Source organism: Mobula hypostoma, chromosome 30, assembly GCF_963921235.1.
Source record: "Mobula hypostoma chromosome 30, sMobHyp1.1, whole genome shotgun sequence".
NCBI lineage: Eukaryota > Metazoa > Chordata > Chondrichthyes > Myliobatiformes > Myliobatidae > Mobula > Mobula hypostoma.
Genome location: NC_086126.1, coordinates 12,063,052 through 12,089,663, shown reverse-complemented (window position 1 = coordinate 12,089,663; position 26,612 = coordinate 12,063,052). Strand labels below are relative to the sequence as shown.

The 26,612-nt window shown below is 51.1% G+C and overlaps 2 protein-coding genes and 3 non-coding genes across 5 annotated transcripts; 1 reads left to right on the top strand and 4 right to left on the bottom strand.

The window, feature by feature from the left end:
• Window positions 1-1,657: 1,657 nt before the first annotated feature.
• LOC134339577 (streptavidin-V2-like) lies at window positions 1,658-4,200 on the bottom strand. The gene is made up of 4 exons (XM_063036202.1): window positions 4,152-4,200; window positions 3,014-3,195; window positions 2,242-2,437; window positions 1,658-1,779 (listed from the first exon to the last, which is right to left on the bottom strand). Exons 1-4 carry the CDS (start codon window positions 4,198-4,200, stop codon window positions 1,658-1,660), a joined length of 549 nt encoding a protein of 182 aa, XP_062892272.1.
• On the bottom strand, window positions 4,097-13,419 carry LOC134339576 (uncharacterized). Its single transcript, XM_063036201.1, has 9 exons — window positions 13,406-13,419; window positions 12,583-12,635; window positions 11,706-11,889; window positions 7,591-7,672; window positions 7,443-7,488; window positions 7,043-7,176; window positions 6,095-6,290; window positions 5,539-5,656; window positions 4,097-4,305 (listed from the first exon to the last, which is right to left on the bottom strand). Exons 1-9 carry the CDS (start codon window positions 13,417-13,419, stop codon window positions 4,206-4,208), a joined length of 927 nt encoding a protein of 308 aa, XP_062892271.1. The 3' UTR covers window positions 4,097-4,205.
• Window positions 13,420-14,978: 1,559 nt separating this feature from the next.
• trnae-uuc (transfer RNA glutamic acid (anticodon UUC)) lies at window positions 14,979-15,050 on the bottom strand. Its single transcript has one exon. It is a non-coding gene; the product is annotated as a tRNA-Glu (tRNA).
• Window positions 15,051-19,535: 4,485 nt separating this feature from the next.
• trnae-uuc (transfer RNA glutamic acid (anticodon UUC)) lies at window positions 19,536-19,607 on the bottom strand. Its single transcript has one exon. It is a non-coding gene; the product is annotated as a tRNA-Glu (tRNA).
• Window positions 19,608-25,527: 5,920 nt separating this feature from the next.
• Window positions 25,528-25,599, top strand: trnae-uuc (transfer RNA glutamic acid (anticodon UUC)). Its single transcript has one exon. It is a non-coding gene; the product is annotated as a tRNA-Glu (tRNA).
• The last annotated feature ends 1,013 nt before the right edge of the window (window positions 25,600-26,612 follow it).

Sequence of the window (26,612 nt, the reverse complement as noted above, 5' to 3'; positions counted from 1 at the left end):
CAACACCTTCCCACATCTTCCCACACCTGCCCTCACTGTACGGAGAGACACGTCCAGCCGACACCGAAATCTGATGCTAAAAATGTTTATTTTAATGAGATTATGATTTATAATGATTTATCGGCCGATTACAGAAATTGAAAGGCTGCGGAAGCTGTAATATCGCATCTGGCTCCCCATCTCCCCTACAAGTCTTCCTTGCTGGGGTCACATTTCCGCTCACTTCCGTCTCCGTCCGTGGATCCACACTGCTCTTTACGACGCCGAAACACGTCCATCCCCGTCCTGTTTCCAACGGAGAAAGAGAGAGGTGATCAGAGACACGAGTCAGGTGGAACTGGGAACATTCAGATCCGCCTTTCACAGAGTGATCAGGCCGGAGAATTCCCGCTTCACTTCCCCCGGTCACTTTATGTAATTGTCACATCGGAGTCCGGGTAACTTCAGCGTTTCCACCCGGTAATCCCAAAACAGAGAGTTGTGAGCAGGCAGAAGGGGTTAGAGTGAAACTCCCTGTTTGCTGTCGTATCACACACTCCCAGGGTCAGACACAGAGCGAAGCTCCCTTTGCACTGTCCCATCACACACTCCCGGGGTCATACACAGAGTGAAACTCCCTCTTTACCGTCCCATCACACACTTCTGGGGTCAGACACAGAGTGAAGCTCCCTCCACACCGTCCCATCACACACTCCCGGGGTCAGACACAGAGTGAACTCCCTCTACACTGTCCTGTTATACACTCCCCGAGTTAGACACAGAGTGAAGCTCCCTCCACACCGTCCCATCACACACTTCTGGGGTCAGACACAGAGTGAAGCTCCCTCCACACCGTCCCATCACACACTCCCGGGGTCAGACACAGAGTGAAGCTCCCTCTACACCGTCCCATCACACACTCCCGGGGTCAGACACAGAGTGAAGCTCCCTCTATCACACACACCCACGGCAGGAACAGTTGGGGTTGCGGACAGAGTCTCGGGCTAACACTTTGGTGAATCACGGTGTGACCCAGGGACCGGGAACAAAGCCTGGAATTCCGGACCCTCAGGGCTCTCTCCCGGAGCGGAGAATTTCCCCGTCGTTTGCACCGGAGCTGAATACTTGCTGAGTAGCCGGATTTCAAGGTGGAATCCCTCCATTTCGGCAGCGCCTTTCACCAGCCTGGAGTTCGTTGTAACTCTCCCTTCCCACCGCCCCTTCATCAGGACGGGACTCACTGCTCATTGACTCCCCTCTCACTCCCCTCCCCGCCCCCACCCTCACCACCTCTCCCATTGTCGGCGCTTCCCTGTCACCGACACTCCCTCCGCTCTCACCACCCACTCACGCAGCGGGATCCTCCCTCCTCATCCATCCACCTCTGTACAACGTTTCCTCCTTAACCGCCCCTCCCATAGGGCGACGCTACCCGCCCCTCACTCATCCCTACACCCCCGCCCACTGTCCGACCCTCACACAATACCCCTTCCGTAGCGTGGCGCTTCCTCTTCACAGCCCCTCACATGACGCGGCGCTCCCTCGCACAGGGCAGCGCCCCCTCAGTGCTCAGATCTCAGGGGTGGGATTTGACCTCACGACCCCGTGGATTGTGGCGCGGTGAACAGTCTGGCGCACGGTCCCCTGGATCTGCGCGTCTACGCAAGAGACTCAGGACTTATCGGGTCGCCCCCCAGTTGCTGCCGACGGAGACACTTGATCGGAGTAACCACATGGTCATCAAAGTATCTTTTCCAAACATCTGTCCGGTCCACACTGTGACACTCCCCCAGACCGATTCTAAGCACAGAAAAGATTTTAAAATACTGTTACTACCGTCCCTCAGTACAGGCACAGGCCCTCCCGCAGTGCAGCAGTCCCATATTGTGACACTTCCCCCGGATCATCCCCCTGATAGCGTGACAGTCCCTCAGTACCGCCCCTCCCACAGCGGGGCGCTCCCCGTTCACCTCCTCTCCCACAGTGTGTCGCCCCCACCTCGCGCTCCCTCTTCAGACCCCCATCCCACAGCATGGCATGCCCTCGGTTTTGCCGTCCTTTCCAGAGCGCTGGGCCGTCTCGGTGGCGCCCCTCCCACAGGACTGAGAGAGTCTCAGTACTGCCCACCCCACACACTGCCGTGCTCCTTCGCTGTCTCCCACCCGCGGGGGTGCGTCACCTCAGGTGGAGACGAGGAGACAGAGGGAGGGAGCCGCAGAGCCCCGGGAGCTCGGGCAGGGAACGGGCGGATTAGCAACGTACTTGAGGTCCACTTTACCACAAACCCAAAGTTCGGCTGCTCGATATCGACCTGGAATCCGATTAGATCCCCTTCAGCCCATGTCCCATTTGTGGACACTGCGGATTTGTAGGTGCCTGTCAGGGTCCTGTTCTTGTCCACCGTAATGGTCACCGTCGAATTCAGTTCATTAATCCAGCAGCCGTCCAGAGTCGGGACCTGAAATCAAGGTCACCTCATCGAATCTCGCCTGTCACCAGCAACTCCGTAGCGCCCACCTTTCCGGAAAATTCCACAGTTTATCAGGGCCAGCGTCGCAAACTTAAGGTGCAGTCACCACTGGTGTGGAGGAAGCATTGGGGGTGGGGGTGGGGTCATTCTACACAGCATGATCCCAGAGACTGGGTACAGCCGCAATCCTGCCGAAGGAGTTTCGGCTGTCTGTCCTTCGGCGCGGAGCCCCGGTCACCGAGGGCTCGCAGTCGCAACCGGACTCGATAGATCCAGGAGTAGGAGGCGGACTTAACAAATCTCCGTGATTTCCGCGTAAGGACCCTGACTGATCTCCCGTCTCTCTAACCCAGGGTTGACCGGTCAGTGACGGGGAACAGGAACCCTGTCTGATTCTCTCTCTCTCTAACCCAGGGGTCGGAGAAGGGGAGCAGGAACCCTGGCTGAATCCCCACCTCTCTCAAACCCAGGGGTCACGGGGCAACGATGGGGAGTTAATTCCCAACGCAAATATGAATCAATTGCCCCTAATTTTCCCGCAGTAATCCTATTTCCACGATTTACCACAATGGAACAAGAGGCACCGACGATGCCCAACGCCAACAGGAGACTCAGGCGGGGAAGTTTGCGCAGCATGATGTCACCTCCGATCGGAGATGGAGAACGCAGGTGCCAGGTAATATACCCTGCCCAGGTGGATTCTGAGAAAAAAAGGGCTGGCAATGTTACAACTCGAATTCTCCGAACTGAAAAAGTGAGTAGTCGGCAGATTGCGATTGGGGTGGGCAGACGTGATCGCAAGGATGTGACAGACAAAGTTGAGCGCAGGGTTGGTGTGATGAATGGGCGCTTGCGAAGTCATATATATAACTATACAGAATTGTATATTTCTGGACGGTAGAGTATGGAGGGCTGTGGTCCGGGTGCAGTGTGATGGGTGTGGGCAGTTTAAGTGGTTTTGGCACGAACTAGATGGGCCGAAGGGTCTGTTTCTGTGGTCTACTTCTCGATGACTCCTTTTCCAAATTCTGCAGAATCACTGCTGCTATATTTTTTATATTTTATTTGGTACGGTAAACTGCACGGCAAAGACAGCAAGAAACTGTTCGGGGTCATGGACACAGTCCAGATCGTCACGGAAATCAGCCTCCCCTCCATTCGAGTCCGCACTCTACTCAAATAAAAAAATGCTGGGGGAGGCTCGGCAGGTCAGGTCAGCATCACTGGAGGAGAATAAAAGGGTCGATGTTTTAGGCCGAGGCCCCTCGTCAGGATGCTTCATCAGGGAATGAAGAGTCCCGGCGCGAAATCTGCAGAGTCTCTTGTGTTTATGGTCTGCAGGTCCTGTTGCCCCGGTGGAGCAGTCAGCATCATCCACTGACCCCAAACATTCCCCCTTCATCCCTCTCTCTCCCCCATCGGACCGAAGATGCACGCACCACCGTGATCAGGGACAGCTGCCACCCCGCTGTTATCTGACCCTTCAGCGGAGACCTCTCAAAGACTTACGGACGAACTACCGACCTCCCACTTAGCCTCAGCGTAGCCCTTGCTCTCTATTTGTGACTGTCCGCACCTTCCCACCTCTCCCCACACCTGCCCTCACTGTATGGAGAGACACGTCCAGTCGGCACCGAAATCTGGAGGTTAAAATGTTTCTTTTAATGAGATTGTGATTTATAATGATTTATCGGCCGATTACAGACATTGAAAGGCAGCGGAAGCCGTGCCCATCGCACCTGGCGCCCCATCTCCCCTACGAGCCTTCCTTGCTGGGGTCATATTTCCGCTCACTTCCGTCTCCGTCCGTGGATCCACACTTCTCGATATAACGAGTGAACACGTCCATCCCCGTCCTGTTTCCAACAGAGCAAGAGACAGGTGATTAGAGACACGACTCAGGTGGAACTGGGAACATTCAGATCCGCCTTTCACAGAGTGACCCAGTCTGGAGAATTCCCGCTTCACTTCCCCCGGTCACTTTATGTAATTGTCACATCGGAGTACCCACCCGGTAATCACAAAACAGGGAGTCGTGAGCAGGCAGAAGGGGTTAGAGTGGAACTCCCTCCACACCGTCCCATCGCACACTCCCGGGGTCAGACACAAAGTGAAGCTCCCACTACACCGTCCTATCACAGTCTCCCGGGGTCAGACACAAAGTGAAGCTCCCTCTACACCGTCCCATGACACACTCCCGGGGTCAGACACAAAGTGAAGCTCCCTCTACACCGTCCCATCACAGTCTTCCGGGGCCAGACACAGAGTGAAGTTCCCTCCACACCGTCCCATGACACACTCCCGGGGTCAGACACAGAGTGAAGCTCCCTCTACACTATCCCATCACTCACTCCCAGGGTCAGACACAGAGTGAAGCTCCCTCCCCACCGTGCCATCACACACACCCAGGACAGGAACAGTTGGGGTTATGGACAGAATCTCAGAATAACACTTTGCTGAATCACGGTGTCACCCGTCACATGTGACGCAGGGACCGGGGACAAAGCCCTTTGCGCCTGGAATTCTGGTGCGCAGAATTTCCCAGCCGTTTGCACCGGAGCTGAATCCTTGCTTAGTAGCCGGATTTCATGGTGGAATCCCTCCATTTCTGCAGCGCCTTTCACCAGCCAAGGATGTCCTGGAGTTCGTTGTCAGTCTCCCTCCCCACCGCCCCTTCATCAGGACGGGACTCACTGCTCATTGGCTCCCCTCTCACTCCCCTCCTCGCCCCCACCCTCACCACCTCTCCCACTGTCGGCGCTTCCCTATCACCGACACTCCCTCCGCTCTCACCACCCACTCACGCAGCTCGACCCTCCCTTCTCATCCATCCACCTCTGTACAACGTTTCCTCTTCATCAGCCCCTCCCATAGGGCGGCGTTACCCACCCCTCACTGACACCTACCCCCCCCAATTGTACGACGTTCACTCAATAACCCTTCCTCTTCATAGCCCCTCCCATAGTGTGGCGCTCCCTCGCACGGTGCAGTCTTGAGCTCAGATCTCAGGAGTGGGATTGGGGCGCGGTGAAGAGATTGGCGCACAGTCCCCCGGATCTGCGCGTCTGCCCAAGAGATTCAGAACTTACACGGTCGCCTCCCAGTTGCTGTCGACGGAGGAATGTGATCGGGCTAACCACATGGTCTTCAAAGTTTGGTCTTCAAACATCTGTCCAGTCCACACTGAGACATCCCCCCGGACCTCCTCTGGGCACAGAAAGAATTTTAAAATAATGTCTGACCTATTACTACCGACCCTCAGTACAGGCCCTCCCGTAGCACAGTCCCCCTCCCGCAGTGCAGCGCTCCCTCAGTACCGCCCCTCCCACAGCGGGGCGCTCCCCGCTGACTTCCTCTCCCACAGTGTGTCGCCCCCACCTCGCGCTCCCTCTTCAGACCCCCATCCCACAGCATGGCATGCCCTCGGTTTTGCCGTCCTTCCCAGAGCGCTGGGCCGTCTCGGTGGCGCCCCCTCCTACAGGACTGAGAGAGACTCAGTACTGCCCCCCCCCCACACACTGCAGCGCTCCTGCGCTGTCTCCCACCCGCGGGGGTGCGTCACCTCAGGTGGAGACGAGGAGACAGAGGGAGGGAGCCGCAGAGCCCCGGGAGCTCGGGCAGGGAACGGGCGGAATAGCAACGTACCTGAGGTCCACTTTACCACAAACCCAAAGGTCGGCTGCTCGATATCGACCTGGAATCCGATTAGTTCCCCTTCAACCGGAGTCTCAGCGCTGGACACTGCCGAAATGTAGAAGCCTCGCAGGGTCCCGTCCTCGTCCTTCTTGATGTACGCCGTCGACCCCAGCTCATTAGTCCAGCAGCCCGTCAGAGTCTGGGCCTGCAAGCAAGGTCACCTCATCGAATCTCGCCGGTCAGCCGCATCTCTGTGGCGCCCGCCTCCTATATTTCCGGAAAATCCCACAGTTTATCAGGGACATCAGGGACGCAACCTTAAGGTGCAGTCACCACTGCTTTGGAGGAAGCATGGGGTAGGGGGTGAGGGGGGCATTCTACACAGCATGATCCCAGAGACTGTACAGCCGCAATCCTGGCGAAGGAGTTCCGGCTGTCTGTCCTTTGGCACGGAGCCCCCTGAGGGCTTGCAGTCGCAACCGAACTCGATAGATTCAGGAGTGGGAAGCGCAATTAACAATGCTCATTTTCTGTGACCTACGCGTAAGGATTCTGGCTGATTCCCCCCCCCCCTCTCTATCCCAGAGGTGACCGGTCAACGATGGGGAGCAGAAAGGCTGGGTGATTTCCCCTCTCTCTGAGCGAGGGGTCACCGGGTGGCGATGGGATGCAGGACCCCTGGTTGAAACTAACCCAGGGCTGAGCGGTCAGTAATGGGGAGAAGAAACCCTCCCTGATACCCCTCCCCCTCTAACCCAGGGGTAACGGGGCAGCGATGGCAGAGGCGGCGTGATCACAAGGATGTGACCGACAAAGTTGTGCGCAGGGTGGGTGCGATGATTGGGCGCTTGCAGGACACTTGGCGGGCCTCACCTCCGTTTCGAAGGCAAATTCCCAACGCAAATAAGAATCAATTGCCCCTAATTTTCCTGCAGTAATCCCATTTCCACGACTTACCACCGACGAAGAGGTACCGACGATGCCCCGTGCCAAAAGGAGACTCAGGCGGGGAAGTTTCCGCAGCACGGTGTCTCCTCTGATCGGAGATGGAGAGCGCAGGTGCCAGGTAATATACCCTGCCCAGGTGGATTCTGAGAAAAAAAGGCTGGCAATGTTACAATTCGAATTCTCCGAACTGGAAAAGCAAGTAATCAGCAGATGGCGGTTCGGGTGGGCAGACGAGATCACAAGGATGTAACCGACAACGTTGAGCGCAGGGTTAGTATGATGATAGGGCGATTGCGAAACCAGATATATAAGTGTATATAATTGTATATTTCTGGATAGAATATATGGAGCGCTGTGGTCCAGGTGCAGTGCGATAGGTGTGGGCAGTTTAAGAGGTTTTGGCACGGACTAGATGGGCCGAAGGGCCTGTTTCTGTGGTCTACTTCTCCATGACTCTATTTCCAAATTCTGCAGAATCACTGCTGCTATATATTTTTTAAATAGTTCATATCTGTTTCACCCATCTATCCCGCCCCAGCGCCCCCACACAGACACACCCCTCCAATCACGAACAGGAACGGCACGGCATCTGAAAACGCCAACCTGGCGTTGATCTTGAAGTGCACCTGGACACTGAGCCTGGGGGCGGTAAACCGAACGTCAATCAGGCATTCATTGCGTCTGGAATTGGGGCAGGGTGGAGGCAAAGATCCAAGATTTCCGGCGGCGCTAAACGCGGCGGTGTTGTCAGCAGAATCGGGGTGGCTGGGTGAGGAGTGGGGAGGTGGGGGAGGGGAGAGTAGAAAGGCGTCAACGCAACGAAGAAAGGATGAGCGGGGGTTCAGTAAGATATCTCCACCATCTCCATCAGCTTAGCCCCCTGCTCTACTCACTTTACACTAACGATTGTGAGATAACTACAGTTCCAAAACCATATTTAAGTTTGCTCCCGACATCGACTGTGCATTGGCTGCTTGCCAGAGTTCATGCGTAGTTTTTCACTGATTCCATTGTACTGTCCTTGTTCTGCTGTGAATGCCCGCAAAAATGAATTTCGGGATTGCCGATGGAGATTTCAGCATACTCTGATGATCAGTTTACTTGGATCTTTGTTAAGGAAGGGGCGGCTGATCCCATCGGCAGAAGGAGTCAGGCGGAGTTCTATTCAGGCCGGAGTTCGATCGGGAGACGTGGGTCTCACGGGATCTCGGCGTCCACTCACTTCGATTCATTGAGGTCGATTGCGAGAGCCTTTCCCCACCCTCACCCCGATCTCATAAGGCCCCACATCCGTGTCCCGTCACACGCCGACTGTTGCACCTGAGCTCGGCCATTTTGAGATCAGTGCGATCCCACGGACGACGACGATGCGCAAGACCCTTCCTGGGGGTAACGCAGCGCCCCCTAGGCATTGCCAGCCTGACCCCGCGTCACTGCTCCTGTGAAAGTTCCTGCACCCCTTCACCATGAAACCTTGTTTTTTGTTAAAACTCGGTTTCTCTCAGGATTTGGCAAGAAGCGTTTATTCACCCCCTCCCCCTTAAACAGAGGAGAGATTCTGCAAATGCCGGAAATCCGGAGTAACAGACACCAAGTGCTGGAGGAACTCAGCAGGTCAGGCAGCATCTATGGTGAGGAATAAAATGTCCGTGTTTCGGATCGAACCCCGTTCATCGGGGCCCCGAAAAAGGGTCTCGGCTCGAAGCGTCGGCTCTTTATTTCCCCCCCCCCACCCCCGCATAAACGCTGCCAGACCGGCTGTGAGGTCCTGGGTATTTCTTTTTCCCACTTATCGGGGACCAGCCTCCATCGCGCTGCGTGTCACTGCGGCCCTGCTGGGACGGGGGCCTCAGGAGGTACCGCGGGCTCTGGCAGCAGCGGAAACGTACATCACGATCCCGCCGCCTCCCACACCGAGCGAATTGCACCGCCCCCCAACATACACTCGTATCTCTCATTCTAACAAGCTGCGGATGGGTTCTCCCTCAATGAGGCGTGCAGACTGGAATGAGATTGTACGTGGACTCTGCGGCCAAACAATTGCAATCACGGGAGGGGTGCTGAAGGAAATTTGGAACGCCCCCAGATGAGCTTTTACTGTTTTGCCTGCTTGTTCCGCTCCGTTGGTGCTGCCTGGACATGTCGAGCTCCTCCGGCGTTTGTTTTTGATTATGAGAACACTCAGTTCTCTTTGTTTGTCATTTAGAAATGCATACATGCATTAAGAAATGATACAATGTTCCTCCAGAGTGATATCACAGAAAAACCGGAGAAACCAAAGACTAACACTGACAGAACTGCATAGTTATAACATTTAGTTACAGCAGTGCAAACCAATACCATAATTTGATAAAGGGCAGACCATGGGCAGAGTAAAAAAAAATCTCAAGTCCTGATCGACTCCCGAGTCCCCGAGCGCAGGCGGCAAAAGGGAGAAACTCCCTGCCGTAAACCTCCAGGCACTGACAACTTGCCGATGCCTTGGAAGCAGCCGACAGCCTCCCGAGCGCCTTCGACCTCACCCCGGCCGCGAAACAAGCAAAGCCGAGGATTCGGGGCCTTCTGCTCTGGAGTTTCCGGTTACCACACAGTAGCAGCGGCAGCGAAGCGGCCATTTCAGAAGTTTCTCCAGATGTTCTTCTGTACTCTCACGTCCGTCTCCATCAAATCAGGATTGTGCACGGTCCCCTACTTGACAGATTACAGATATCATTCACTGGAGAAGCCACGCGCGCTGCCGTCGCGCCGCCATCTTCTCCTCCTCCTCCTTGTGCGCCTTGTTCGCGATTTCCAGCATCAGCAGAATCTCTTGTGTTTATGGTCTGCAGGTCCTGCTGCCTCGGTAGAGCAGTCAGCATAATCCGTTCACCCCAGACATTTTCCCTTCATCCCACTCTCTCCCTCATCGGGCCGAAGATACACGGACCGCCGGGCTCAAGGAGAGCTCAAAAACAACCTATTCATTAACTTTCAGGGATTGTGCATATTGTGTTTGAAGTTATTTATTTTATCTATCTATTAATCAATCAATATATCTATCTACTTGGCTATCTACCTATCGGCATACCTACCTACCTATCTATCAATCTACCTACCTACCTATGTATCTATCAATCTACCTACCAATCTATCTACAGTGCCTCAGAATAAAAAGGTATTCACCCCTCCTTGGAATTTTTCATGTTTTATTGTTTTACAACATTGAATCACTGGATTTAATTTGGCTTTTTGACATTCATCAAAACAGAAAAAGACCCTTTCGTTTCAAAGCGAAAAGCGATCTCGACGAAGTGATCTAAATTAATTACAAATATGAAACACAAAATAATTGATCGCATAAGTATTAGCCCCTTCAAGTCAGTATTTAGTAGATGCACCTTTGGCAGAAATTACAGCCTTGACTCTGTGTGGATAGGTCTCTGTCAGCTTCGCACATCTGAACACTGGAATTTTTTCCCATTCTTCCTTTCAAAACTGCTCAAGATCTGTCAGATTGCACGGGGATCGTGAGTGAACAGCCCTTTTCAAGTTCAGCCGCAAATGTTTAATTGGATTGAGGTCTGGACTCTGACTTGGCCACTCCAGGACATTCACACAGAGAGTAGATGGGAGCGCGGAAGACACTGCCGGGGATGGTGGTGTAAGCGGATACAATAGGGTCTTTTAACAGCCTCTCAGATAGGTACATGGAGCTCAGGAAAACAGAGAGTTATGTACGAGGGAAATTCAAGGCAGTCTCTAGAGTAGGTTTCATGGTCGGCACAACATCGTGGGCCGAAGGGGCCGTAATGTGCTGTAGATTTCTCCGTTCTATTAACTTTGTGGTTTTTAAGCCATTTCCGTGTAGGTTTGACTTTATGCTTGGGATCATTGTCTTGATGGAAAACAAATCTCTCAATTCACAGTTCTCTTGCAGACTACATCAGGATTTCTCTTTGCCACTCTCCCATAAAACTGCGACTGGTGGAGCACCCGGGCAACAGTTGTATGTGCGCAGTCTGTCCCTTCTCAGCCACTGAAGCTTGTAACCCCTCCAGAGTTGTCATGGGTCTCTTGGTGGCCTCCCTCACTAGTCCCCTTCTTGCACAGTCACTCCGTTTTTGAGGACGGCCTGCTCCAGGCAGATTTACAGCTGCGCCATATTCCTTCCATTTCTTGATGATTGACTCAACTGTCCTCCAAGGGATATTCAGTGACCTGGAAATTTTCTTGCATCCATCTCCTGACTTGTGCTTTTAATAAACTTTTTGCAGAGTTCCTTGGAGTGTTCTTTTGCCTTCATCGTGTAGTTTTTGCCAGGATACTGACTCACCAGCAGTTGGACCTTCCAGATACGGGTGAATTTTTACAACAATCAATTGAAACACCTTGACTGCACACAGGCGATCCCCATTTAACTAATTTATGTGACTTCTAACACCAATTGGCTGCACCAGTGATGATTTGGTGTGTCATGGTAAAGAGGGGTGAATAGGCAATCAATTATTTTGCGGTTTATATTTGTAATTAATGTAGATTGCTTTGTAGAGATCTATTTTCACCTTGACAGAAAAGAGTTTTTGTGTGTGTGTGGAGTGCAGGCAATCCATGGAGGGAAGGACTGGTTTCACTCTGTTTGTTCATCAGTCTCTTGAACAATCTCTTGCTGTCTTGGCAGAGCAGTTTGCCGTACCAAGCCGCGATGCGCCTGGATACAATGCCCTCTACGCTGCGTCTGTGAACATAGGTAAGACTCATTGAGGACGTTTCAATTTCCTGATCCGACTGCGGCTGTTGCAATTTCTTGGCTGCGGTGTCCACGTGTGCCCCCGCATTCTCGTCTGCACGGCTCCCCGAACGGGCGTTCTTCCCCCAGCCTGTTAGAATGAGAGATAAGTGTGCGTGGGGTGGGGTTTGGGGGGAGGATCAGGTCTGTCGTTGTGGGGGAGGGGTGGTGGTCTCTGCTGTTGCCGATGTCCACAGGAACTCCTGATGCCCCAGTCCCAGCCGGTAGGTCTGCTGCGGCACAATTGCAAGGCCGATACGCGGGAAAGAAATACACACAAGATGCGGGAGGAACTCAGCAGGCCATATTGTCACGTACCCCGTGACGGGTTAAAGAACCAGCAGAAATAGAAAACACTTCGGAGTCTGGTATTGCTATGAACTAATGGTATTTATTAGTAACTACGCAATACAGTAATATAAATTCAGATATACTGAAACAGGTTAGCAAAGATTATATATATATATATATATATATGTGTGTGGAAATATATGAAAACCAGGCTTCTTCAAGCCTAAGGGTAAATGGATACAGTCTTACGATGATGATTTAAGTTCAGTTCAGTTCGTGGTATGGAGTTGAGTAGTGATGGAGAGAGCGAGAGAGAGAGATTTGAGTCTTCAGGTGAGCTGACGCTGTCGATCTTCCTATTGTCCACCGAAATCCTTTAAAAGTCACCGAATGTGACCACAGCAACGGGGACCGTTCTTCTGTGGTGGAATTATCAACCCAGGCGAGGGTAGAACACAAGAATAACTCCCCACCGGTCGCACCATTTTCACACTGCGAGAGCCACTGATCGAACTGCCCGATCGATCCTCCGAAACCCACCTTTTCCTGTGGGCACAACAAAGCTTATCCAGTGTCCGAAACCATGTGTCCGTCTGTCTATCAGCTGACCTGTTTATCTCACCTCGCTGAACACCAGCTGTCCATCAAGTAGCTCCTGCCTTCTCTCTCTGTAAGAACACAGAAGCGGACAATGTCCTTGCAGAAGTGTGAACACCCGTTGCAGCGAAACCATAGCACCATCTCCAAGCAGCCTTCGTCTCTCTCTCTCTCTTAATAACAAGGTATGTGTGTCGTACAACTCTCTCCCTCTTTTCAAACACACAGTTCATAGGGATTTTCAGGATCCCGTCACAATATACTGCACTCATTTTTGTGCATTGATTTGGCCTCCACAGTCGTCTGTGGCAACGAATTCCACCACTCAACGCCTTCTGGCTAAACAAATTCCTCGCAGTCTCTGTTTTAAAGGGACGTCCCTCTACTCTGCGGCTGTGCCCCCAGTCCGAGACTCCCCCACTATAAGAAACACCCGCTCCATGTCCGCTCTATCCGGCCATTCAACATTCCGAAGACTCAAGAGGCAGAGAACAGAGTGGGTATCAGACCCGGGACCGCGTGTTCATGTCTCTCTCACCTCCTACCCACACTAACCTTTTTAGTTTCTTTGTGACGTCTCTCAGACACGGGGTGGGGGAGATGGCGGGAGAGGGAGAAGACCTATATTTAAAGCACAGAGAGAAACTTTCTGGTGGGCATGTCAGCCAGCGGAGATCAACAATCCCTATTGCCTCCTGGTGGGGCAAGATCTCGCCCACCTTTGTGAAGCCATCCTACCCGGATCTGCAGCTTGGGTGCCGGACTGAGGGGCCAGGATCCGAGGCCGGTTATGGGAGGTTTCCGCCGCCGCCGTCCCGTCTCTTACTTCTGGAAGCTGGTGGCTTGTTTCGTTGCCTGCGCGTTCTTCGGCGCCCTCGTCTTCCCGGCCATGGAGCTGCCGCGGGAGATGCAGATGAGGCGGGAGATGGCGGTTCTGAAGGCAACGTTCCTGCGGGGGCACCGGTGTGTGGAGGAGGGGGAACTGGAGCGGCTCCTGCAGCGGCTGCTGGGCGCCAGCGCCTGCGGCATTTCCCCCACCGGCAACGCGTCCCAGGAACGGAACTGGGACCTCGCCTCCTCCTTCTTCTTCGTCATCACCGTCCACACTACCACGGGTAAAGGGGCGCCAACTACCCCCGCCAAAACCCTCCCCCCGAACTCCTCCACAAACAGAGAGACTCCCGAATCTTCTGCCCTCATTGCTCCTACCTCCAAACCCACATGTTCGTATCTCCAGTCTGCGTCCCTTTGCCAGCTCACGGCCCGCTCTCCGTACAGCCAACCGTGTATTTCATCTCGGAACTTTTCTCCCACTACCTCTCGTCTCCCCCAACCCCTCTCCTCTTTCGCACGCACCCACCTCTCCCCAAATCCTTTCTGCCTCTCCCGTCCCTCTACCCCACTCTCCACCTCCTACATTTCCCCTCACTCGTCCCCCACTCCCTTTCCCCTTCCCATATTCTCCCTTCTGAAACTTCTTCCCCTCCCCTCTCCTTATCCCTAGCTCCCTTCCCCCAATCGCTCCTTCCCCACCATCCCCAATTCCCTCTCGCCATCTCATCTTCTCCGTTCCCAATCTACTTCTTCTCCCCTGACCACTTCCCCCGCCCCCTCCTCTCTTCCCCCACCTCACTCCTTCCGGTCTTTCTATGTTCTCCCTTGCTAAACTTTCTCTCTCTCCCCGCGCCTTCTTTACCATTCCCGTTAAAGGTTACGGGGAAGGGCAGGAGAATGGCTTTGAGAGGGATAGTAAATCCGCCATAATGGAATGGCGAGCAGACCCGATGGGCCGAGCGGCTCGATTCTACTGCTGTGTCTTGTGGTCTTAAAGGAATCAGTCATCCCTTCTGAGAAACCATTTAAGAATGCGTTAGGTGGGGGAGGGCGCGGAAAACATTGGTCGTTTCAGGGTCTGAAGTTTTGGAGTCATGAGAAGTGGCAGAATTGAACCGGGGTGCTTTGCCTCCAGTGAATGAGCCTGAGAGGAGCCCTGACCGACAGGGTAGTAAAATTGCATATAGATAAGCAACAGGTCCCCAGGGCACGAGGGTTTCCCAGCGAGGGCGTAGAGTTAAAGATTAGTTTTATTTGTCAAATGTACTCCGAAACATTCAGGAGGGTGCGTCGTTTGTATCGATTATACTTGGCGGGCAGCAAAAGTGTCACCTAGTTTCCGGCGACAACAGAGCCTGCCCACACCTTAATAACCCCAACCTCCGTACTTGGGGAACCCGTGGAACGTATATGGAAATGGCCCCGAGTCTCAGTACAGAGTCGCCCAAAAAGGTTTGCTTCCCATACCGGGAGTCGAACCCGGGCCGCCTGGGTGAAAACCAGGAATCCTAACCGCTAGACCATATGGGAGACGCTGGAAAGTAATAACGCAAATAGAAAGAGATTTCAAACACAACTTTTTCGCACAGAAGTTCACTTCGATTACAAAGTTTAAAAAAAAAATTTCGAAATGGATACGGAAGTTTTCTCAGGTTATTTTTGACCGTAGTCTCTGTCTTGATTTCTCAACTTTACTCTCCTGTGGGTATACAAGTACGGGGGTTATGTGCAGTGTCAACACAAATAGACTTTTACACAAGATTGAGGACGTGGGACCCAGTCTGCGTAGATTTAAGACCATGGGGGCATATGAGCAGGGCTAGGCCATTCGACCCATCGACTCTGCTAGCCTTCCCATCACGCCTGATTTATTATCCCTCTCAACCCCATTCTCCTCCTGCACAGGGTCGAAAAAAAGCTGCACAGGGTTGTAAATTTAGTCAGCTCCATCTTGGCTGCTGGCCTACAAAGTACCCAGGACATATTCAGGGAGCCGTGTCTCAGAAAGGCAGCGTCCATTAAAAGACCTCCTACACCCAGGACATGTTCTCACTGTTACCACCTTCAGGTAGGAGGTACTGAAGCCTGAAGGCACACACTCAACAATTCAGGAACAGCTTCTTCCCCTCTGCCATGCGATTCCTGAATGGACATCGAACCCAAGAACACTATCTCACTTTTCAAAATATATATTATTCTGTTTTTACACGATTTTAATCTATTCAATATACGTATAATGTAATTGATTCACTCATTTATTTTTTTCCTACTATAATTTGTATTGCACTGAACTGCTGCTGCTAAGGTAACACATTTCACGACATTCGCTGGTGATAATAAACCTGATTTTGATTCTGATTATTGACATTTGACATTTTTTTCCAAACCAGAACCTATGAAAATCCGCTTTAAATACACACGCAGCGGGCTGTGGCAACGAATTCCACCGATTCACTGCCCTCTGTCAAAAGAAATTCCTCCTCATCTCTGTTCTAAAAGGACGTCCTTCCATTCTGAGGCTGTGCCCTCTGGTCCTAGACTCCCCCACTATAGGAATTTCCCTCTCCACGTCCACTCCACCGGTATTCGGTATATTTCCACGAGATTCCTCGCCCCTCATTCTTCTAAACTCCATTACAGGCCCAGGGCCCTCTCGGACAGCTTTTGTCCCACTGTTATCAGACCCCCGAACCGGCCTCTCATACACTGAAACCACCAAACCAGCACCAATCCCACCGCATTCACCCACCTTGTACCCTTGCACTTTATCTGTCGGCCTGCACTGCACTTTCTTTGTAACTGTAACACTTTAACTTGCGATCTCTCATTGATTTGGACTTCGGGAAGATGCAGGTAGCCCATCCCCTTTGCGAATCCACGGCCCCTGCGTAGAGAGAGTTAAGCGCACCAAGTTCCCAGGAGTTCCTCACCTGGTCCCTTAATGTCAGCTCCCTTTGGCCATTGAAAAAGTTTGGCTCCAGTGTCCACATACACCCACATTCCTGCCTGCGCGCTGCGCGCTTTACTGAACCGAAGCCCATCTCTGGCTTGTTGGAGTGCGAGATGCCTGTGCGTGGGGCGGAGTCGGTCAGTTGTTGGGGAGGGGGGAAAAGGGGATGTACATTTCTCTTGCTGCCCAAGCCCCGAGTGACTCCAGATGCCCCCAGTCCCAGCTGGTACATCCGCAATGCCGCCGTGTCACACGGCGCGATGGAGGGTCCACAAAACCGCTAAACGGGGAAAAAACACGCACGAGAAACGCCAGAGCAACTCAGCTGCTGCTCAGGGAGCATTTATAGGGAAGGACTAAAGACTCGAAACTTCAAGACAAGACCGTTTATCCGGGTTCGGCCCGAAAAGACACACAACTTACTCACACCCGAACCCGAGAAGAAACCACGCGCGCGGTCACGGGAAGAACGCACAAACTGAGCCGGCGTCGCCCCAAGAATTTGCTTCCCATACCGGGAGTCGAACCTGGGTCGCCTGGATGAAAACCAGGAAGCCTAACCGCCAGACCATATGGGAGAAGCGGAAACAGCGGAGCGCGATACGAGGGAATTTGGGGGAGATAATTTTGTCACACAGACGTTGATAAGTGACTGCAGCAAGCTAAGTAACAAAACAATGTTTAAAATAAAAATTACAAGTCCTTATGAAAGGCTTCTCAATTCTTTTTTTGGCCGTAGTCTCTGTCTTTTGTCAATTTACTCTGGGTTATTCTTGCGTGCGTCTGTAAGTACCAGACCCACACAAGAAATATATACATACACGCATAGTTTTTATACCCCGTGTTGAGGAACTGAGAACTAGAATACTCAGCTTTAAGACCATAAGATGTAGGGGCAAATAGGCCATTCGGCCCATCGAATCTGCTAGATTTTCCTTCATGGATGATTTATTACCACTCCCCATGCCCATTCTCCGGCCTTCTCACGTTAACATTTGATACTCTTCCTGATCAAGAACCAATCGACCTCCGCTTTAAATATATCCAATGACTTGACCTCCACAGCTCTCTGTGGCAATGAATTCCACACATTCGCCGCCTTCTGTCTAAAGGATTTATCGTCATCTCTATTCTTAAAGGACGTCTTTCTATTCCGAGGCTGAGCCCTCTTGTCCTAGACTCCCCCACTATAGGAAGCCAACCCCCTCCACATTCACTGTGTATATATTCGGTAGATTTCCAATAGACACCCCCTCCCCCGTTCTCGTTCTTCTAAACCCCAGTGAGTACAGGCCCAGAGCTCTCTAGGACATCTTCTATCCCACTGTTATCAGACCCCTGAACCGGCCTCTCATATACTGAAACCACCTCCAGTCCCACCTCATTCACCCACATTCTACCCTTGCACTTCACTTGTCCGCCTGCCCTGCACTCTCGCTGTAGCTGCAACACTTTATTCTGCATTCTCCATTTGCTTTGCACTTCAGGAAGGTGCAGATAAACCATCCCCCCTCTGCGAATACATGGCTCCTCCGTTGAGAGAGTTAAGCGCACCAAGTTCCCGGGAGTTCACATCACGGATGACCTCACCTGGTCCCTTAATATCACCTCCGTGAACAAGAAGGCACATCAGCGCCTCCATTTCCTAAGAAGATAGAGGCAAACGAGATTCTACCCCAACCCTACTCTCCCAACCCCGTCCCAGATCTTAACTGTGTTTTACCGGAGCACCATGGAGAGTGTCCTAACAAACTGCATCTCCATCTGGTCTGGGAGCAGCCGAGCATCGGACCGGAAGTCTCTACAAAGGACTGTGAGAACGGCCGAGAGGATCATAGGGGTCTCCCTACCGTCCATCGGGGACATTTATCAGGAGCACTGCGTACGCAGGGCCCTTAGTATTATCAAGGATCCCACCCATCCATCCAGCATCCTCTTTGACTTTCTACCATCAGGCAGGAGACTCCGATGCGTAAAGACAAGAACGGTCAGGATGAGAAACAGTTTCTTCCCCCAGGCCGTCAGACTTCTGAAATCCCTGCTGCATCGCATTCGAAGTGTCACTGGTTAATTTGTTCTGTACCCTGACAATATTAAATTTATGACGCAGGGTCTCGGCCCGAAACGTCGACTGCACCTCTTCCTAGAGATGCTGCCTGACCTGCTGCGTTCACCAGCAACTTTTATGTGTGTTGCTTTAATTTATGCACTTCAGTTTGTTATTTATGTGTGATTCTCCTGTGGATTTTATCCTTATTGTGTGTTACGTGTACTACTCTGCTTTACACCCTGGTTCGGAGAAACGTTGTCTCGTTTCTATATCCAATATACGGTTATATACGGTATATACATGCATATAGTTAAATGACAATGAACTTGACTTGACTTCAACTCCGTCCCACCTCAATGTGTTGGTGTGATCGGTACGGGCGGCGTGTCAGAGAAAGTTTCTCCCTGAGCTTCGGCACGCGTGACAATGATAAACCGATTACCAATCACATTCAGGGTTCAAGATCGCTCATTGTCAGTCTTCAAAGCTCGACGTTCAAATCAGAAAGTAGATTTTGTTATCAAAGTGCGCCCTGTATCTGTCGGCCGAGATTCACTTTCTTGCGGGCATTCTCAGCAGAACAAAGAAATACAGTAGAATCAGTGTGAAGCTACACACAAAGATACACAACTAACTTACATAAGGAGATATACTTGACACATACAGAAAATAAACATATCATACCAATAAATAAACAAATTGATAATAAATAAGCACATAATGTATAGATAGACAGATAAATAAATAGATGGATTAATACTGGTAGAGAAATGGATACATGGAGGGAAAGTGATGGATAGATAAATATATAGAGAGACACAGACAATCCATAAAACGCAATGTACATGTAACCTTGTAATAAATAGCAAGTCACCTCCTCCTTCATCTGAGACTCGCTGTCGGTGGGGGAAATGCGGTCGGCGCTGCCACCCACTAGGGGCCGGGAGCAGGATTTGAGAGGCAAGTCCATGGCGCCTCCGGCGGTACAGCAGCAGTGGCCCACGAAAACGGCTGCTTTCCATACCGGGAGTCGAACCCCGGCCGCCTGGGTGAAAACCAGGAATCCTAACCGCTGGACCACATGGAAGACAGTGGAAGATAACAGAGGAAACATGAGGGGGTTTGAGAGGCAAATTACTGCTTACCTGTGCACTTGGATAGGAGAAAGGTTTCGGGCGATACAGGCCAAGAGCAGGCAAAAGGAATTACTTCAGGTAGACAACTTGGTAGACCGGACATGTTGTACCCGTGTCCTCTACTTTATTCTCAAATACTCTGCAGTCAGAGTTACTCGGGAATTTTTGTTTAGGCCGTAGTCTGTGTCTTGTTTTCGCATCTATACTCTTGGTTAATCATGTGTGGGTCCATCAGTATGAAGGGATACCCAGTTTATAGTGTGAACACGCCGAGCCTTTTACCCAAGGCTGTGGAACTGAGAGGCAGAAGGCTCAGATTTAAGGCCAGAAAACCATAAAACATAACAGCGGAATTAGGTCGTTCGGTCCATCAAGTCTGCTAGCCCATCCGTTACGGCTGTTTATTTACCCCTCTCAACCCCATTCTCCTGCCTTCTCCCCGTAACCTTTAACGCCCTTCCTAACAATAAAAACCTATCGACTCCCGCTTTAAGTAAACCCAGTGATCTGACATCCAGAGCCATAAATTCCACGCATTCGCTGCCCACTGGCCAAAGATATTCCTCCTCATTTCTGTTCCACAGAGAGGTCCTATTTTAAGTCTGCACCATCTGGTCATAGATTCCCCCACTGTAGGAAACACCCTCCCCACGTCCACTCGATCCATATTCGGTAGGTTTCAATGAATTCCGCCCCCTTACTCCCCCTCCCCCCCCCCGTTCTGCTAAACTCCAGTGAGTACAGGACCAGACAACAGGGGCAGCTTCTGTCCCACCCTTGATCGGGCCTCCCACACCCCGGAACCGCCAAACCAGCACCAATCCCACCTCGGTCACCCGCATACTGCGCTGTCTCGTTACTGGCCTGCCTGCACTCCGCTCTCTCCGTAAAGGCACACTGAACCGGGGTCGCCGGTACTGGCAGGCGCTGTGCGACCGTGCCAGGCACGGTTTCCAGGCGTGGATACCGCGTGGTTTTCTTCTCCGATAGGACCGGGACAAGCAGTCCATGAGCGGGGAGGGTGGGCTCCTTAATGACGTGGTTGGCCCTTTCTGTACATATGTCCTCGAGTACGAGCCATAAAGCCGTAAGTAGTTTTAACTACCCGCAGTAGAACGTCCTTGTCCGTCGGAGTTCAGTTTCCGACACGATGGAGAAACAAGGAAAATCTTTTGTTCTGCATGCCATCCATTCAGATTTTCCATGGATTCCACTTCCCACTTCCCGTTTCCATTCTGACATGACAGTCCATGGCTTCCTCGGCTGTCGTGATGGAGAAGCAGCACCTTATATTCCGTCTGGGTAGCCTTCAACCTGATGGCATGAACATCGACTTCTCATTCTTCCGGTAATGTCCCCCTCCCTCCATCACCGTTTCGCATCCCCTTTTCCCACTCTCACCTTGCCCGGCTTTCGCCTCCCTCTGGGGATCCTCTCCCCGCCCCCCACCCCACGCTTTCTTTCTTCCATGGCCTTCTGTCTCTTTCACCAATCAACTTCCCAGCTCTTTACTTTATCCCAACCCCCATTCCAGGTTTCACCTGTCACCTGGTGTTTCTCTCTCCCCTCCCCCACCCTTTAAATCTACTCCTCATCTTTGTTTCCCTCCAGTCCTGCCGAAGGGTCTCGGACCGGATCGTCGACTGTTTACTCTTTTCCAGAGATGCTGCCTGGCCTGCTGAGTTCCTCCAGCATTTTGTCTCTGTTACTAGGATTGCCAGCACCCGCAGATTTTCTCTTCTTTATAAACCTCTGCTCTCTCAGGGAAACTTCCGTACTCCGGTGTGGGGAGGAGGGAGAGTGCCCCTCCACCAAATCCCTCTCTCCGTTCACCACATCCTCCCCGTCTCACACCCCTTCTCCCTTTCGGTCGCGGGGTGATCCTGTTGCAGCCGTCCCGTCTCCTACTCCTGGCTTGTTTCTTTGCCGACCTGTTGCTCGGCGCCTTCTGAGACATGGAGCTGCCGCGGGAGATGCAGATGAGGGGGGAGGTGGGGTTTCTGAAGGCTACGTTCTTGCGGGGGGAAGGCACCGGTGTGTGGAGGAGAGGGTGAAAGTCGCCCCTCAAAACCCTTTATACTTCCGCTATTACTTTCACTAGCTTCCATGTGGTCCAGGGGTTAAGACTCCTGCTTTTCACCCGGGCGGCGCGGGTTCGACTCCCGGTCTGGGCACTGTTTACCGTACCCCGGCTGGCGAGCGGCACCGCCTCGCTCATTTTCCCCCAACGAGTCTCAGATGAGGCAGCTCAAGGCTTTTTAGGATTGCTTGTATATCAATGATTTGCTTTGATAGTGTTCGTTCTGCTTATTGTGATTTTTGTTGGTAAATGGGATCCGGTGTTACAATCATTTCGGTTCCTTATCCACTCATATACGGAGCGGCTAATTTCACTCACTGCAATCCCGAACTGATCACTGAACACAACCTATAGATTAACTTCAAGGACTCTACAACACACGCTCCTCAATATTATTTATATCTTGATTTCTTTGTTGTTCGTTTATATCTGTCAGTCAGCCTGTCCATCTGTATTAGTATGATAGGTTTATTCTCTGTATGTGCCAAGATTACCTCCTCTTGTACATTAGTTGCTTGTCAGTCTTTGCGTGCAGTTTCACACTGATTCTATTGCAGTTCGTTGTTCTACTGGGAATGCCCGCAAGAAAATGGATCTCGGCGGACGTAAACAGGGCGCATGTTGATAACAAAATTTGCTTCGTGCTTTGACGTTGAGCTTTGCAGACTGACAAGAAGTAATCTTGAGCCCTGAATGAGATTGGTAATCGGTTTATAATTGTCAGGTGCGCCGAGGTTCGGGGGGGGGAAAAAAAACTTTCCTCTTACACGCCGTCCGTCCCGATCACACCAACAGATAGGTACATTGAGGTTGGGCAGAGTGGAGGTCGAGTCAAGGTCAAGTCAACTCAAGTTTATTGAAATTTAATTGTATACATGTATACAAGGTATATAAAAATACAATATATGTAGAAAGAAGACAACGTTTCTACGAAACAGGGTGTAAAGCTCAGTGGTACACATAACAAACAAAAACTTATGAAGATAAAGATAAAATCTACAAATGATTTATGGATAAATAAACAAATGAATTTAAATATTGTCAGGTACTGGACAGATTACCCGGTGACACTTCGAATTCGGTGCGGCAGGGAGTTCAGAAGCCTGATGGACTGAGGGAAGAAATTGTTTCCCATCCTGACCGTTCTTGTCCTTATGCATCAGAGTCTCCTGCCTGATGGTAGAAAGTCAAAGAGGATGCTGGATGGATGGGTGGGATCCTTGATAATACTGAGGGCCCTGCGTACGCAGCGCTCCTGATAAATGCTCTCGATGGACGGTAGGGAGACCCCTATGATCCTCTCGGCTGTTATCACAGTCCTTTGTGGAGACTTGAACCTTTCTTGCCTCAACCTTCTCAGGAAGTAGAGGGGCTGCTGAACCTTCTTCTTCAGGGAGATGATATTCAGGGACCAGGTGAGGTCATCCGTGAAGTGAAGTCCCAGGGACTCGGTGCGCTGAACTCCCTCAATGAAGGGGCCAGGTGTTCGCAGAGAGGGATGGGCCATCTGCACCCTCGTGAAGTCCAAAGCAAAACGAGAATGCAGAATAAAGCGTTACAGCTACAGAGAGAGTGCAGTGCAGGCGGACAAGTGAAGTGCAAGGGTAGAATGTGGTGAATGAGGTGGGATTGGTGCTGCTTTGCTGGTTTCAGTGTATGAGAGGCCCGTTCAAGATAGAAGCTATCTGAGGACGCTGCCCCTGTACTCACTGGGGTTTAGAAGAACGTGGGATGGGGTTGGGGGAGGGAATCTACTGAATATGTATACAGTGAATATGGAGGAGGTTGGCTTCCTATAGTGGGGGTGTCTAGGACCAGAGGCACAGCCTCGAATTAGAAGGACGCCTTTTTAGGACAGAGATGACAAGGATTTTCTTTAGACAGAGGGTGGTGAATCTGTGGAATGCATTGCCACAGGTGGCTCTGGATGCCGGGTCATTGGGTATATTTAAAGCTGGGGTTGATAAATTCTTGGCTAGTAAGGACGTCAAAGGTTACAGGGAGAAGGCAGGAGAAAGGGATTGAGAGGGGCAATAATTCAGCCATGATGGAAAGGTTATCAGATTTCATGGGCCGAATGGTCTAGATCTGTTCCTATGTCTTATGGTCTTAAATCTATGCATTCTGACTCTCGGTCCCCCAACCCTGGGTGAAAGACTACGTGTGTTCACCTTGTACATATCCCTCCGTACTTAAACACCCACAGGAGAGTAAAGCTGAGAAAAGATGGCAGAGACTACGGCCAGAAAAACCCTGAGAAACCTTTCATATATGTAAATGCCCTGGTTCATGTTTTAACTGTTATGCTGTATGTATCTCAGTTTGGCAGTTCTGTAAGAGCAGTCTGTTCTGTTTTCAGCTTGAAAACTCTCCGCTGAACACTGACGGCTCCTCCGTAGAGATCGTTAAGAGCTCCAAATTTCTTGGTGTTCACCTGGCGGAGAATCTCACCTGGTCCCTCAACACCAGCTCCGTAGCAAAGAAAGCCCAGCAGCGTCTCTACTTTCTGCGAAGGCTGAGAAAAGTCCATCTCCCACCCCCCATCCTCACCACCTTCTACAGAGGTTGTATCGAGAGCATCCTGAGCAGCTGCATCACTGCCTGGTTCGGGAATTGTACCATCTCGGGTCGCAAGGCCCTGCAGCGGATAGTGAGGTCTCAGCTGAGAAGATCATCGGGGTCTCTCTTCCCGCCATTACAGACATTTACACCACACGCTGCACCCGTAAAGCCAACAGCATTATGAAAGACCCCACGCACCCCTCATACAAAGTCTTCTCCCTCCTACCATCTGGTAAAAGGTACTGAAGCATTCGGGCTCTCACGACCAGACTGTGTAACAATTTCTTCCCCCAAGCCTTCAGACTCCTTAATGCCCAGAGACTAGACTGACATCTACATCATTTATTATTATATTGTAATTTGTCCTCTACTGTGCCTATTGTCTTGTTTATTAATTATTGTACTGCCCTGCACTGTTTTGGGCACTTTATGTAGTCCTGTGTAGTTTTTGTGTTGTCTTACGTAGTCTAGTGTAGCCTTGCGTTATCTCACTTAGTCTAGTGTAGTTTTGTGTTGTTTCATGTAGCACCATAGTTCTGGAGGAACGTTGTTTCGTTTTTACTGTGTACTGTACCAGCAGCTTATGGTCGAAATGACAATAAAAAGCGACTTGACTTGTTTGGGTTACTGTTGAAGATAAGGGAAGAGGAGAAATGTGCACCATCCAATTAGGATGGTCCGATTAAGGGGAGGTGTCGCTGGTGAGGAATAAAAAGGTCTGCCTTGGGGCTGTTAGTCGAGAGGAGATGAAGACGCAGGAGAGAAGATATCGTAGGATTCGACCCGGAGCGGGACCGTGAGTTAACGAAGCCAGGGGTGAGATCGGTGGCTGTGGAGAAACCGTCAGCTCCAACTTGCGCACATTTGAGTGTTTCATTAACATTTTTATTTGTTCTTTTCTTTACTCACACTTTAGTCAAATTAAGAATCGTAAAGATAATCTATTAATCGTTTGCGGTGTACCGTCTGCTATTTCGCGGCACTAATTTGTAACAGGGCAGCAAATGACGCAGCAACCACACAAACTGGGGTTTCGGGTAAGAGAGCGCTTCAATCTCCGGTTCGGCGGGGCCGGAGGTTTTCTTGCCGAGACTTGCGCAGCCAAGGGGAACCAGGGGTTTCATATATATTTAGAAATGTTTTTTAAAGCTTGCTGAAGTCCCACCTCAGCGTCTGTGTGAAGTTACCTTTCGAATACCTTTGCATGTCCGCTGTTGTATGACAGCGTCTCCCATATGGTCTAGCGGTTAGGATTCCTGGTTTTCACCCAGGCGGCCCGGATTCGACTCCCGGTATGGGAACTAAATGTTTTGGGGTGACACGGTTTTAGGGAAACCCGGGTTCAATTTCCGGCTGGAGTGTGTGCGTTCCTCCCGTGACCACGTGGGCGTTCACCTGTATCCTGTTCGGTTCGAGTTGGTAAATTGTGGGCAGGCGGCGTTGGCGCCGGAGACGTGGGGATACCTGCTGGCCGCCCAGAAAAATTGGACATAAAAGACGTGTTTCCTGCAAGTTTCCGAGAACTTTTGACAAACAAAACTTTTCTTTAAATCTATGCCCTCGTGCCCTGGGGGAGAAATGGGCTTAGACCGTTTACTTTATCCACGAACGATTTTACTACGCTCTTTATAAGGTGTCCCCTCAGTCTCCTTCAATCGAGGGAAAACAGCCCCAGACAGTTCGGCCTCTCCAGATTTTCAGACTCTGAAACGCCCAATATTTTCAGAGCCCCCTCCAGCCTAAACGCATCCTTAAAACGTTTCACAATTGGAAGAGTCCTGACGAAGGGTCTCGGCCTGAAACGTCGACTGCGCCTCTTCCTACAGATGCTGCTTGGCCTGCTGCGTTCACCAGCAACTTTGATGTGTGTTGCTTGAATTTCCAGCATCTGCAGAATTCCTGTTGTTCACAATCGGAATGATTGATTCTTGTAAGACCACAAGACATCGGAGTAGAATCGGGCGAATCGGCCCATCGGGTCTGCTCGCCATTCCATTTTGGCGAATTTATTATCCATCTCAATGCAATTTTTCTGCTTATCCATATGACCGCAAGACCATAATGAGCGGGAGCAGAATTAAGCCATTTGGCTCGTCGATTCTGCTTCGCCATTTCCTCATGGCCCATCCAATTCCCCTCTCCGCCCCAACCTCGGCTTTCAGAATCAGAATCAGGTTTATTATCACCGGCATGTGTCGTGAAATTTGTTAACTTAGCAGCAGTTCAATGCAATACAGAATCTAGAAGAAGAAGAAAATATTAAAATAATAAATAAATAAATTTACAATACGTGCATATTGAATAGATTAAAATC

What these genes read in the sequence shown, in the direction of transcription:
- LOC134339577 (XM_063036202.1), bottom strand. Translation starts at nt 4,200, where the DNA reads ATGGGGCGCCAGGTGCGATGGGCACGGCTTCCGCTGCCTTTCAATGTC. An exon ending in TCCGCTGCCTTTCAATGTCT is followed by an intron (nt 3,196 to 4,151) that starts GTAATCGGCCGA and finishes TCACTTTTTCAG; the next exon opens with TTCGGAGAATTCGAGTTGTA. An exon ending in GTGCCTCTTGTTCCATTGTG is followed by an intron (nt 2,438 to 3,013) that starts GTAAATCGTGGA and finishes CCTTGATTTCAG; the next exon opens with GTCCCGACTCTGGACGGCTG.
- LOC134339576 (XM_063036201.1), bottom strand. An exon ending in CAGGCCCTTCGGCCCATCTA is followed by an intron (nt 7,177 to 7,442) that starts GTCCGTGCCAAA and finishes TTTTTTTCTCAG; the next exon opens with AATCCACCTGGGCAGGGTAT. An exon ending in TCGGTACCTCTTCGTCGGTG is followed by an intron (nt 6,291 to 7,042) that starts GTAAGTCGTGGA and finishes CCTTGCTTGCAG; the next exon opens with GCCCAGACTCTGACGGGCTG.